Below are 12,634 nucleotides of genomic sequence, written 5' to 3' on the forward strand. Positions count from 1 at the left end.
GGCTTCTTGTAATTATTTTGGACAGCGGCATCCTTTTTGGGGCACCTTTTATATTAACTGCCTCTATTGTTAACTGTTTATTGCTTGTCCTTATTTTTTTAAGACATTTTATTGTTTAAAAATATTGGTGCATGAGTAGGCAATTATGAGTTATTTTTCACTTTAGTTCAAATTTGATGAAATGAAAGAGAAGAAAGAGACAAATGTTTGTCTATAGATACTTAATTGGCAGCGTTCAGTTTTCAATCTTCGTCAATTAAATTTGGAGATTGAAATTCATACTAACCTTTTAATGTGTTTGTAGTTCTTAGTTTGGGTTTAGGTGTGGTATGCTGGATTAGAACTTGACAAATACACTAAACTTAAATGTAATGAAGTAGAATTTGTGAGAAAGATTGAAAAAATTGGTGCATGAGTAGGCAATAGTGAGCAATGTTTTCACTTGAATTCAAATTTGATGAAATGAAAGAGAAGAAATAGGCAAACGTTTGTTCGTGAATACTTAAAATGCTAGCATTGGAATTTCAATCTCTGTAAGTTAAACCTGAAGATTGAAATTCAGACTAACCTTTTAACATGTTTGTAGTTCTGAGTTTAGATTTTGGTGTGTTATGCCGAGACACGTCTGAATTTCAATATTTATAAATTTATATTTCGAATGTCAACATTCATATTTATTTTTAACTTAAATTTGAAGTTTTTCAAAGAGAATTTATTATGTATTTGGTGCGTCTTTGAGATTAAAATGTTAATGATTTTTATTTATATAAGAAAAAACAGATAAAGCCTTGGGCTGAGTTAGGCCCGCGTAGATGGGCCTTTTCTATTTCCACCTCCTAGTACCACATCATGAAAAGAAAAGGAAAAAAAAAAAAAAACTCTTTGTTTGGTCATGGCGAATTTGATCAACTGGTATCTCATGCAGAAGGAAAAAGGAAGCAAATTAGTCAAAAGGAGAAAGCAGAGAAACACTGAGATAGATCCGTGTCTGAATTGTTGAGTAATTATTTACTGGAATTATCATCGATACTCTTTTTTTTTTTTTTTCTAAATGAAGGAAGATGAAGGTGATGACGATAGGAAAATCAGCAACGATGATAAATTTGTTCAAGATATCAAACTTTGGGGAGTTTTCCTCTTCGGATTAATCGGCGCTACCGCCACCACCTTCGCCGTGAGTTCTACGCTTTCACTATTCAATTCATTTCTAGTCATTTTTCTAGTTTTTGTTTCTGTCTTATATGTGTTTTTAGGGTTTACATCATAAATTTGATTCTAATTTCATCACTAGCAACATCAAATCATCATCATCAACAACGTTTTTATTTATTATTTTTTAAATTGTTAACAAAGTTCATGAATATATAATTTCTGTAGCACGGACACCTCAGAAAAAAGTTGTGAGCTGTGATTATGTTTAATTTATTCATTCTTTCTAATTATTGTCAGTGTGGACGTATCAATGTCGGTGTCGTGTTTCTGGTGTCAATCTTCAGAGTATATAATTACATATCTATGTATGTATATAATCTTATATTCTGTGAAGATGTGTTTTCTTCTTATCTTTGAAGTATTAAGAGATGTGAAATGGAATGAAACTGAGCATGATTGTTATTATTGAATTCTTTGTAGCTGTCCAGGTCGTTGAAAGGAGGGAGTGGCAGTTCTTTTCGAACGGCTTTTCAAGAAGAAGCGTGGAAGAGGTACAATAAGCGAATGCAAGAGGAGTACGAGGAAGAGATGGAGAGAGTGGTGAGTTTTTAATCAAAATTTTTGGTAGTTGCAAATTTTGTTGTTTTATGAAAATAGTCATTTCCTTTTAAAAGAGTTTAAGATTGAAGATGTGTTGTGATCTTTCAAAATGGGAAACCTTCTCGGATGAAGCAAATTTGTCTGCAATCTTTATTATTTGATTGTAGAAATCTGCAAAGAAGTATGGTTTTTGGTTGCTTAGATGTTTGATTCGTTGGTTTATGCTAGGATTTTTTTTTTTGAGCCTTATGATTAATCACTTATGTTAAGTCACAAATGATTGTCCCTTATGAATATGATAACCACTTGTGAAAGAGTCACTTAAGATTATGGTAATCACTTGTGATGAGTTATTTCGGTAATGTTTCTATCTTCTCTTTATAGGAAAGAATAAGGCGTATGCAAGAGGTGTTTAATAGAGAAAGGAATAAGTATAGACGAAATCCCGAGAACTGGAAGGAAAATGGTTCTGGTACATATCATCAGAATTTCCCAAGAGATGATTGGTATTGGAAGGCTGAACAAACCTTCAGAGACCAGTGGAAAAATTACCCAAGGGAAAATGGAAGCATAAATTATTCATTATTATCACACCACTACTCAGTTTTGGGTCTCGACAGGTACTCACAGAAATCTAGTGTTTTTGTATATAGCATCTTGCATTGGCAGAAATTAGCTAAGAATGCTGTAATACCCATAAGTATATTCAACAGTTGATCCGGGCTTCTTGTTTGCAATGATGATCTTCATTATGTTTTGTTTTAGTCATATAGGAATAATTAAGGTGAAATCTTCGGGCCACTCATTTTGGGTCTAGCTTAACGTCACAAATTTGCTTGTAGGGGGAGAGATGCTTCCACTTTATAAGTATATATTCAGACAATGTCTCATCTAATTCAGGAATGTGATTTGATAGAAATTGTTTTGTGTACTTCTAAACTTGAGGGACCACAAGATATCACGGTTCATATATATTATGTTGTGAAGTAGAAAATGTTCGATAACAATAGTTTTTCTTAGTGTATACTAATATTATATGGTACTTATGGAGGGTGAGCAATAACATATCTTTACTTGAAGCAGTACATGACTATGATCTCCCTATAAAAAAAAACTTGTATAAAAAAGTATGTGATTTTGGTATCTGTTCATAGCTGATAGACCATTATGTGTGAACGGAAACCCCTTGCTCTAATCATATACCATCTGCATCAAAAGTTAGCAATAGCATGATTGTTTGCGTTCATGATTATCAAATAAAGATTCCTTTTCTTTTTTTTTATGGATCTCAGGTCTAGAACGACACCATATACAGATGCTGAAATTAAGGTAATTTCTCTTTTTATCGAAGATATTATTGAAAGCTTGCTTTGTGACTATGATTGATGATAATCTCCTGTCTATTTCTCGTATTATTTTCTGGTTTGTATCACATGGCTACCATTGACACTTTCCATTGATGTTATTTGACAGGGTAGGGTTAGCACCATTATTACTTCTTAAATAGAAAACTAGTTTCGTAACTTGGCCGCTAGTGAAATCACGTGAAAAATATTGTCTGTTATTTGTGCTCTAAAAAAATTATAAGACTGCCACAATATGTTTGTAGACTTAAACTATCTCGATTGGCCTCTAGCAAAATCCTACGGCATGGTGCCGAATGACCTGCAGAATGCTCCAGAGTATAAAGGAGTTCATATCATATATTTCCCGACTATATGAATCTGTTTGGTTGCGAGAAGTGTGTCACATTGCTTTGCTTCTTTGCAACCCAACTCAATGAAGAAATGTAATTATGTGGGACCCATCAGAATTTGTTTGCTCTTCTCAATTTCTTTGATAACTAAGTTGGAGAAGTTTCGCCATTTTACTTTACTGTTAATAGAAAAGTAGGAGAGTTTCCCATTTCTCTTTTCTTAATCTCTTGCCTTATTCAGCCATTTTTATGAAACCAATCAAAGCGTACGTAGTATTGATGATGATGGTGCAATAAATAGTCGATTTGCTCGGAAGTTTTGTGGATGACTTTTTAATGAGAAATACTAATAATACATTCTCTAACATACTTACCATGATTTGTGAGACTTGTATAAATTTCATTCAATATTAGAGAACAATGCTAGCATTGTTATATTTATATAATATTAGATTTACAGCAATGATCTACTTTAAGTTTATACCTTTTTAACTTAGTTTTCGGCATACTTACTATGCATACATACTTACTATGCATAACTATTTCTTATTTTGTTATCTATATATTGCTTTGATCTTTGTTAGGCCTTAGTTTCATTGACAATATTTTATTCTTATCTCTTCACAGACAGCATTTAGGACCAAGGCAAAGCAGTATCATCCTGACCAGAACCAAGAGGATAGAGGTAGGTCTTGTGATATCATAAAGATCTTGTTATCTTAATCTGTGTCATTATTACTTAAAGATTCATGGATGTGATAATGTGACAGTGGCTGCTGAGGCTAAGTTCAAAGAAGTAATGAGTTCATATGAGGCCATACAACAAGAAAGAAAGAATCATAGTCTGTAAATGCAACCCTGCCTAATAATCATGGGAACTTGAAGGATGCAAGGTATTTAAAACAATAATAATTTTGGGGTCGTGTCTAAAGTTGATGTAGTAGTTTGAGATCTGCTCTGATCTTGGTGAGTTTTCGGAGTTCAACTCACATAAATTTTTATGACAAAAAAAAGTTGATGTAGTTCACTACTGGTATGCCGTAAACCAAGGGAAACCTTAATTTTGGGCAATTATTACATTATAGTAGTGTTGTATTACAATGAGGTTGGTCGCAATGCCGTAAACCAAAAATCATAATAGTATAGGTAAGTAGCTGGTGGCAGTTACAGTTTACATTTCTAATAATGGTCAAGGTTTAAACATACACTTGTTTGATAATTTAGTAGTTTTTGTACTAATTAGGAAAGCTGCTTGTGCTGATTAGAATAGCACAACGAGGAAATCCAGTTTTGTAAGGAATTCAATTGAGCATATGTTATGTTGTAATTATTATTACCGAGTACAATCTTAATGTATGTAGGATTGCTTCTTCTTTTTTCCATTGGTTTTTAAGATTACGTGACAACTCCAATTTCCCTTGGTCTTAATGATGTCAATAGACATGTTTATAATTGTTTGTTATTAAATCAAATTGATTATGATATGGCTCTGGGCTTTAGCAAATACAATTGAGGAGTAGGGTTTTACAGGTTTCAAATGTTGTTTTGATCTCAATCTCAAAAATTAACTCCTAAGGTGTCAAAAGACATATATCCATCCATCAGCTTGAAAACCTTATGAATGTGAAACTCATACAACTTCAACACATACTATCATGCAGCCTAGCGTGGAACCTGGGTTTAATTCTCGCATTATCATCATTAATCCGACTTTGATATTATGTTAACTGGGTTTACTTTTCAATTTTAAAAGCTAGTTTGTAAGTTAGGATACCCAATCACATATCTATATTGCAGAACTCTGATACAACTTCAATTTAGAATGTACAGTACAAATTAAAAAATGTCGCATTTCTCCAATAAATAAATTTTGCTACCATGGGTTTGAAATTTAATTAAATCCAATTAATATAAAATTAATTGACATTGATCACGAGTTTGAGGAACATATTCAATGCAATATTCAGATGTGCTATAAATAAACTGTGCTAAGAAAAAGGTGCAAAGCAAACAGAGGAACTAATGCAGAGTAAAGGAAAATTTTAGCATTTCTGAGTTAATATCATTGTCACCATAGTTTGAGCAATGCTTGTCTAAAAAAAATTAACAAAATGTTTTTGTATGTTTTCTTAATCTTCTCTGAGAACTGAAAAGGTGGTGTTTTCCAAAACTCTTCATGGCTGAAATCATCATGGCTTTAAAAAAAATTATACATGAGATAAAAAGAAAATCCTATCGATTTTTCCTCGTATTTTTTACTTCTTTTATAATGACTTCAGCGTGGAAGTGGACTTCAATGGATGATGAGTGATGAACGTAACTATATGATGCACGGTTCCCTGCATTTAGTTATTATTGGTATTGCTTTTGAACATCTTTTAATTCTACGAAAAAACAACCTACCATTAGTTTGAAGTAATCTTTTGGAGTATGTACTATGTATATAGTTGCTGTTATTAGCGAGTGTTTCTGGTTGAGTCTTCATTATCTAGTTATGGCAATGATTGTGGTTCTTAATGAATATTTAGTTATGGCAATGATGATGTGCACAGTGTTATAATGAAGTGCGGTTGGATTTGAATCCGGACATCTGATTAAGAGGCAATGCATTCAATTTTCTAAAGTAGCAAAAAGGAATTAGAAAAGACATGATTGAACTTTTGAGATCGTCCAGTTACAAACTACAAAGAATACACACTAGGCCATAATGTATACAATCTATCAGAGTATCAACCTTCCCTTAACTTCTTAAGTATGGATGATAAAGCTAGCTCATCTTGAGAGAAACTTTGTTTTTCGGAAATGCATTTGTTAATACTCATTCTTGTGAAACCGGAGGAGTTCTGTAATAAGCTGGAACAGTGGCAGGGAAAAACATTTGGCGAATTCCTTCAGCCTTAATTATGGGCAAGATGATTCCAGATGCACCCTAGGAATAGATAAATTTGGTTTAGAAGAGTTAATTTGTATGCTATTTATTCTAACTCAAAAAACTGAAATAAAAATAATAGGTTTATACTTACAGAGAGTAATCGAGCTCCGAGCCACACCCGCCTAGGTGAAGGAAATGGTAATAGTAAACGGCCAACACCATATATTGCGACAGCAAAGAAATGGAGAACCAAACTTAAGGGACGAGGGTTTAATCCTGAAAGTAAAGAGATCGGTCCTTCTGAGAATAGGCCTCCAAGGCTTAGATAATCAAAGCAAGCTTGGCGCATTTCCTTCCTTGCTTGATCAGGGGATGCACAAAAAACCTTGTAAAGGGCACCTGCCAATGTATTTATGGTGGATGCCACAGGCTGCAAATTGAATGACTAACATCAGGATTTTAACTTTTAAGCTTTAAAAGTGTCGAGTGTCGAGTGAAGTCAAGATTGGTGCAATAAAAGGCATTCTACTCTTTCTTATTAGATAGCTTTCTGAATGCTTATTTATTTGTGTTCGAAATTTGATCAAAACCAATAAAATGCATACAACATTACCTTACGCAAGGTATAAAAGGATTCAAGGTATTTGCAAAGTGTTGGTGCATCATTCAGGTCACGCAAAGGCTTGAGAAGATTTCTCAGCACCACAATATCAGACAATGCTACTGTCATTCCGCCCCCTGTTAGTGGATGACGCATGTTGAATGCATCTCCCATCAGTACGGCGCCGGGAGTAGGACGGGGATCTGCGGGCATACTTCTGTTCGGCATTGTCCTTATGTTGCCCTTGTCCACTGCGGCTATGAATGCATCATAAAGCTCAGGGGGGACCTGCAATCATTTGCAACTTAATGTGAACAAAATTCTATTTGAACTAAAAGGGTAATCTAACCAAGTGCCAAGGCTAAAAAAGGGATTTATAGAACTTGGAGAATAATAGCTACCTGAGGAGCAACCGTAGTCTTTAGATACTTGGTCATATCACCATTTGAAATAGAGGGAACCTTCTGACCAGGTACATCAACCAGACATCGAACCTCCGTACTACTTATAGGATAGAAAAGAATTGGTGAAGGATCTCCAAGTATGACGTGGCCATGATTGGCACATGGAAGTTCACAGTTCTCTAAAATTAAGCCGACAAAACAAGAGGGGTTGTCTACCTGCAAATAAAGCAATATAGAATGTTAATCCAGAATTCTACAGACTTTTGTGCATGACTGAGAACCTTCAGTAGTAAGAAAACGCTGCTATTGTAAACCAAAGAAACAACTCTAAATGAATTACAGCAACTATTTTTTTGCTCATCATCGTCATTTATTTCATAGAAAGAAGTTAACAATATGACTGTAGAAAGACTTTACAGAATCATGCTGAAAGGAATTCTTACCTTAGGGTTGCAAAGAGAACGACGCAAGTTTGAGAAACAGCCATCACAAACAATGGTAAGAGGAGCATAAGCTGTCAATTCCTGACCATCTTTATTCTTGTATTGCACACCTTTGATTGTCCCCTTCTCTTCAAGTAGGGAAGTGACCGATCCTTGTTCCAAATTTACACTACACATATTGAAAAAGGAAAAACACCATTTAAATATGAGCTAACAGGAATACATCTTCAGCTCAATTGAGTTATAAAAACGTAAATTGAAAATTCTCAAAAATGATTTCCAATTGTATGATGAGAATTTATATCAATTGACCATCCTTAGGATGATATGATCAAGACACAAACTAATACCAGAAAACTTGCAATATAACTAATTTGGTTCAGGTAACATAAATATCAACCAAATCAACCCAAAGGTATCTATGAGAGGTTAAATTTTACTGGTAAAGAAAGAATACACAGCACAAGCATATATTATACATCCAAAGGAAGAAATTATTACTTGGGAAGAGAGGCAGCTTTCTCTCGCATCCTTTGAATAAAACGTCCATTGTGAAAACTTCTGCCAGAGACATCTGAGTGAAACTTTTCCAAGGGATAAGAGAGACGAGTATGTTTCCCATCCTTGAAAAGAGCATAACCAAACACTTTTTGAGCATCAATGTTGTCCACACAATCTGCAGTTAAACACAAGAAAGACCATTCAGCAATAGGAAGATCAAAACAAAATTTCCCTGAGTATTTCCAGCACTCGTGATCAGCCACAACCTAAAAATTCAATAATTTACACCACCTTCAAGTCCCAGTTCAACTAATTTGAGATAGCCTCCAGGCTGTAGCAACTCTCCAACAATTCTGTCAGGTTCACTCAGATCTCTTTCAATGACATGCACTCTTCGTCCATCCTATATGCCACAATAATTTATATAGTCAACACTTATGTATTTTTAGAAGGAAAACATTACTCAACCCAAATTGGTTAACACAGCTCATAAGACTTATAGCCTATTTGGATAGGCTTATTTGAGCACATCTGCTAGCATAAACACTCGCGAGTCGCGAGACTATTTGGAATTTCATAAGTTGTTTTCTGCTTACTTCCATAAGTTTTTCAAGACAACTTATGAAAACAACTTATAATTTATACAAAACAATTTGACTTTATTTTATCTTGTGTAATATAAATAGTTTATCCATAAGCGCTTATATGTTAAGCCCTTATGCTATATGCTGTAAAGTAAATTATTAATCTAAACAAGGCCTTATAAGAATCTAATTGATCAACAACACTAAATAGAAGATCAACCAGCTAAAAAAGTTTAAGACAAACAAGTGAGATATTAGTCAAGTGCATATAATAAAAACCTGCCTATGAAGCACGGACACCAACAGGACGCCGACACTGACAAGTCCACATCAGTAACAAGTAGAAAAAATGAATAAATTATACGTAATCAGTAATTAGAAGTGTCAGTGTCAGTTTCGGTCTTTTTTTCTCCGAGGTGCCGGTGCTATATAGAATTCTGCATAATTAGAATTTTAGTCAAAACATGATTCCAAATGATCAATTGCATAACCACCACACAACAAGTACGTGATCACTGCCAAAGGCCAATTATATCATAATGCCACTTTCATTCAAAACGCACTGTTCCAAATTTTCCACACCAAAAAAAAAAAAAAACACAAACGAACAGAAATAGCTATTCATTTCCCTTTTTGCTATATTGTACTTTCTCCATTGCCAGAAAAGGTTTCACGTCAATTCAAAATCCAAAACCATATAAAAACAACGCCATATTCAATTCAAATCATCATCAACAACCACGCACAGTAACAAAAACAAAATCAGCAATTAAATCACAATACCTTCCCGAGAGTATGAGCCAAAGCCGCGCCGGCGATACCGGCTCCAACAATAATAACATCAGCGTCACGGTTAAGCTTCTCCGATTTAATTTCTCCGGCATCGGTCGTCACGCTTTCCGCAGTCTGCTTCACCGGCTTAGCGGAATTTCTCTCCCCGGAGAAAACCAAACTGTACAACGCAAATAAACTCAAAACGGAACTTAAAATCCAACCGAGCAAATACAGATCCATTATAAACCGATTCACATAAACCTCGCCGGAAAAACAAGTTACGACGGTAACGACGGCGGCGGAGATGAAATTTCTCGTTCAAATTTCTCTCTCTTGCCGAGATGGCAGAGAAAGAAAATTGAACGGTTATCGGTTATTATAACAGAAAATGAAAGAAAGGGGTGCGCATTTTATAATGCATGCGGAATGCGAGGTTCGTTGTTTATAAATGGCCACGGACGCATCATATTAGCTGTCTTTTTAACAGTGAATTTTTTTTACTAATGTGCGCCGCGTGGGTGCTGGATAATGGGTGTAAATCCAGCTTGTATCGTTGATTCCATTTGTTCTTATTCGGACTTTCACTATTAACTTGACTGCAATTTAGTGGCTAGAATCCTCCTTTTTATTTTAAAATTATCTTTGGATCCATAGAACATAACATGTAGAGGGAAATTGAACCAAATAGATATGAATATAAATTTCATTCTATTATTTAATTATCTTTTAAAACATATCTTATTTCATCACGTATATTAGATGAAAAAAAATAATGAATGGAATGGAATAGATTCTATCAATTTCATTCTATTTCATCAATTATTTGTAAATTTAAATAATAAAATCTTATTAATTATCACTTCATTTTATTCTATTTTATCTTATACCACCGATTTAAATGTATCTAAAAGTAAAATGTACCTGAAAGTGAATAGAACAGATATCGCAGGTTCAAACATGCGTTCTTGCATTTGATGTTCTATAGAGCTATCAACTAAAAAGAAAACGGAAAGTATCTAGTCACTTTCTTAGTATCTAATCCTAACTATTTTTAATATGGGTAATACTAATTTTTGCCTTAGGAGTTGATAAATTTGCTTTTAGAAAAATAATTAAATAATAAAAATTGTATTTTTATGAAAATCAATGTATAACTTTTAAGATAATATTTTTTTCATTTAATATTCCTTAAGAAGCACAAAGTTCCTATTATCCTTTTAATATAATTTTATTGAGTTTAACAAAAGTGTTTAAGTGCTCTATTTGAATAAATAAATCTAAGTTAAAGTTTCTTTAAATAAACAACTTGTTTGTGATTTATAAAACCAAGTGTTTATTAATATAATTACCAGGTTTATCTAAACTATTTCAATAACAAATAATAAAATAATAGTAATGCTATAGCCTTAAACTTAATTTGTAGTTTAAAATACATGTTAGAAAATATGTGAAAATTAATTTATTTTTTTCTTTGACAGGTAAAAATTTGATATTAGTCTATCCGTTTTTTCAATGCGTAGACATGTGAAAATATAAATAGGATTTATTTGTTTAATTTTTTGTAACACACATTAGAGTTAAAATGAGGAAAAAAAAGTTATTATAAAAAAATATTATAGAAGTTAGAATAAAAATGAAAAAAAAAATTATATAATTGTGGTAACTACCAAAAAATTTCTAAGGTAAAATTGGAATGAAGAAAAGGCTATATTACAAATATAGATATTACAAACTTAGTTGATGACTATATCAAATCGTTATCCATTATTATCTTATCTTTTTGTTTTTCTTATGTGGTAATATATTATCTATACAAATAGGACTATATAGTAAGGTAGTTAGGAAGTTAGTTATGAAAATTACAAAAGAATAACTAACTCCTATCATTTGCATAATATGTATAAATATAAAAGCGATAGGCTTCATTCATCAATGAAACAATCATTCACAAGCTAAGCTTGATCTCTCTTTAATGTATATTCACCGTGAATACATGTATCTACATCATGAGAGTTTTCTCATCAAACATGGTAAACTTTCCGCTGCATCATACTCGTTCTTGTACCATCATCATCTTCTTCATCTTGATTAACAAGGATCCCCAATTTCAAAGAAATTAGGATCTTCTTCTTTATCATATTCAACAAGGAGTTTCAATTTTAGAGAAACTGAAGTTTCATCTGTATGTAAGAATTGCAATCAAAACTACATCGATCAAAGCTTTAAAGAAGCTTTTCTTTCATCATCCAAATCAAATCTCCAATGGTATTCAAAGAATCAGACTTCACTGATAGATGCAATAAGGGGGGGGGGGGGGTTGTCAACGAGAGATCATATTACACTTGGGACACACTTTGTGAGAGACATGTCACTTGTCCACCTAAAACCTTAAGGTAATAGGTGTGTGGATTCTCTCACTTATAAAGTGTTCATTCTTCCCTTTTATAACCAATGTGGGGCTTCTTTCTCACACTTGATTCTCAACACTCGCCGTCAAGTGTGAGTCTATACACAATGCTCCCCCTCAAGTGCGAGTCTATACACAATGCTCCCCCTCAAGTGTGAGTCTATACACAATACTCCCTCTCATGTGAAAGCTCTCTCTTCCACATACACTTGTATCTGTTGACCCTCTTCAACTACATGTATTCGTTGACTTTCTTTAACTACATGTATCTGTTGACTTTCTTCAACTACAAGTAAGTCGGTCCCTATCTCAAACTAAAGGCTCATGATACCACTGTTTGAGACAACTCGGAGGGTCAACGAGGGAGCAATTTTTTAACTTGGGACACACTTTGTGAGAGACACACCACTTGTCCACCTAAAACTTTAAGGTGATAGGTGTGTGGATTCTCTCACTTATAAAATGTTCACTCTTCCCTTTTCTAATCAATGTGTGACTTCTTCCTCACACTTGATTCTCAACCTTCACCACAAGGTGTGTAACATGAGATTCAAACCTCATAAGCTACGTCAAAAGTCATGGCTTTTACAAATTCGACAA

The 12,634-nt window shown here is 33.7% G+C and overlaps 2 protein-coding genes across 2 annotated transcripts; one reads left to right on the forward strand and one right to left on the reverse strand.

The window, feature by feature from the left end:
• The first annotated feature begins 887 nt into the window (after positions 1-887).
• Positions 888-4,828, forward strand: LOC131596454 (uncharacterized). Its single transcript, XM_058869105.1, has 6 exons — positions 888-1,174; positions 1,633-1,752; positions 2,137-2,372; positions 3,045-3,081; positions 4,076-4,133; positions 4,219-4,828. Exons 1-6 carry the CDS (start codon positions 1,052-1,054, stop codon positions 4,296-4,298), a joined length of 654 nt encoding a protein of 217 aa, XP_058725088.1. The 5' UTR covers positions 888-1,051; the 3' UTR covers positions 4,299-4,828.
• Positions 4,829-6,018: 1,190 nt separating this feature from the next.
• Positions 6,019-10,045, reverse strand: LOC131596453 (squalene monooxygenase SE1-like). The gene is made up of 8 exons (XM_058869104.1): positions 9,637-10,045; positions 8,561-8,672; positions 8,270-8,444; positions 7,769-7,937; positions 7,323-7,541; positions 6,934-7,209; positions 6,472-6,750; positions 6,019-6,377 (listed from the first exon to the last, which is right to left on the reverse strand). Exons 1-8 carry the CDS (start codon positions 9,865-9,867, stop codon positions 6,267-6,269), a joined length of 1,572 nt encoding a protein of 523 aa, XP_058725087.1. The 5' UTR covers positions 9,868-10,045; the 3' UTR covers positions 6,019-6,266.
• Between the last annotated feature and the right edge of the window lie 2,589 nt (positions 10,046-12,634).

The sequence above is a fragment of the Vicia villosa genome, linkage group LG4, assembly GCF_029867415.1.
Source record: "Vicia villosa cultivar HV-30 ecotype Madison, WI linkage group LG4, Vvil1.0, whole genome shotgun sequence".
Taxonomy (NCBI): Eukaryota; Viridiplantae; Streptophyta; class Magnoliopsida; order Fabales; family Fabaceae; genus Vicia; species Vicia villosa.

Coding starts and splice junctions, on each gene's coding strand:
- LOC131596454 (XM_058869105.1), top strand. CDS start 1,052: ATGAAGGAAGATGAAGGTGATGACGATAGGAAAATCAGCAACGATGAT. Junction 1,175..1,632: donor CTACCGCCACCACCTTCGCC/GTGAGTTCTACG, acceptor AATTCTTTGTAG/CTGTCCAGGTCGTTGAAAGG. Junction 3,082..4,075: donor ATACAGATGCTGAAATTAAG/GTAATTTCTCTT, acceptor ATCTCTTCACAG/ACAGCATTTAGGACCAAGGC.
- LOC131596453 (XM_058869104.1), bottom strand. CDS start 9,867: ATGGATCTGTATTTGCTCGGTTGGATTTTAAGTTCCGTTTTGAGTTTA. Junction 7,210..7,322: donor AGACTACGGTTGCTCCTCAG/GTAGCTATTATT, acceptor AAATGATTGCAG/GTCCCCCCTGAGCTTTATGA. Junction 6,751..6,933: donor CCTTTTATACCTTGCGTAAG/GTAATGTTGTAT, acceptor TTCAATTTGCAG/CCTGTGGCATCCACCATAAA.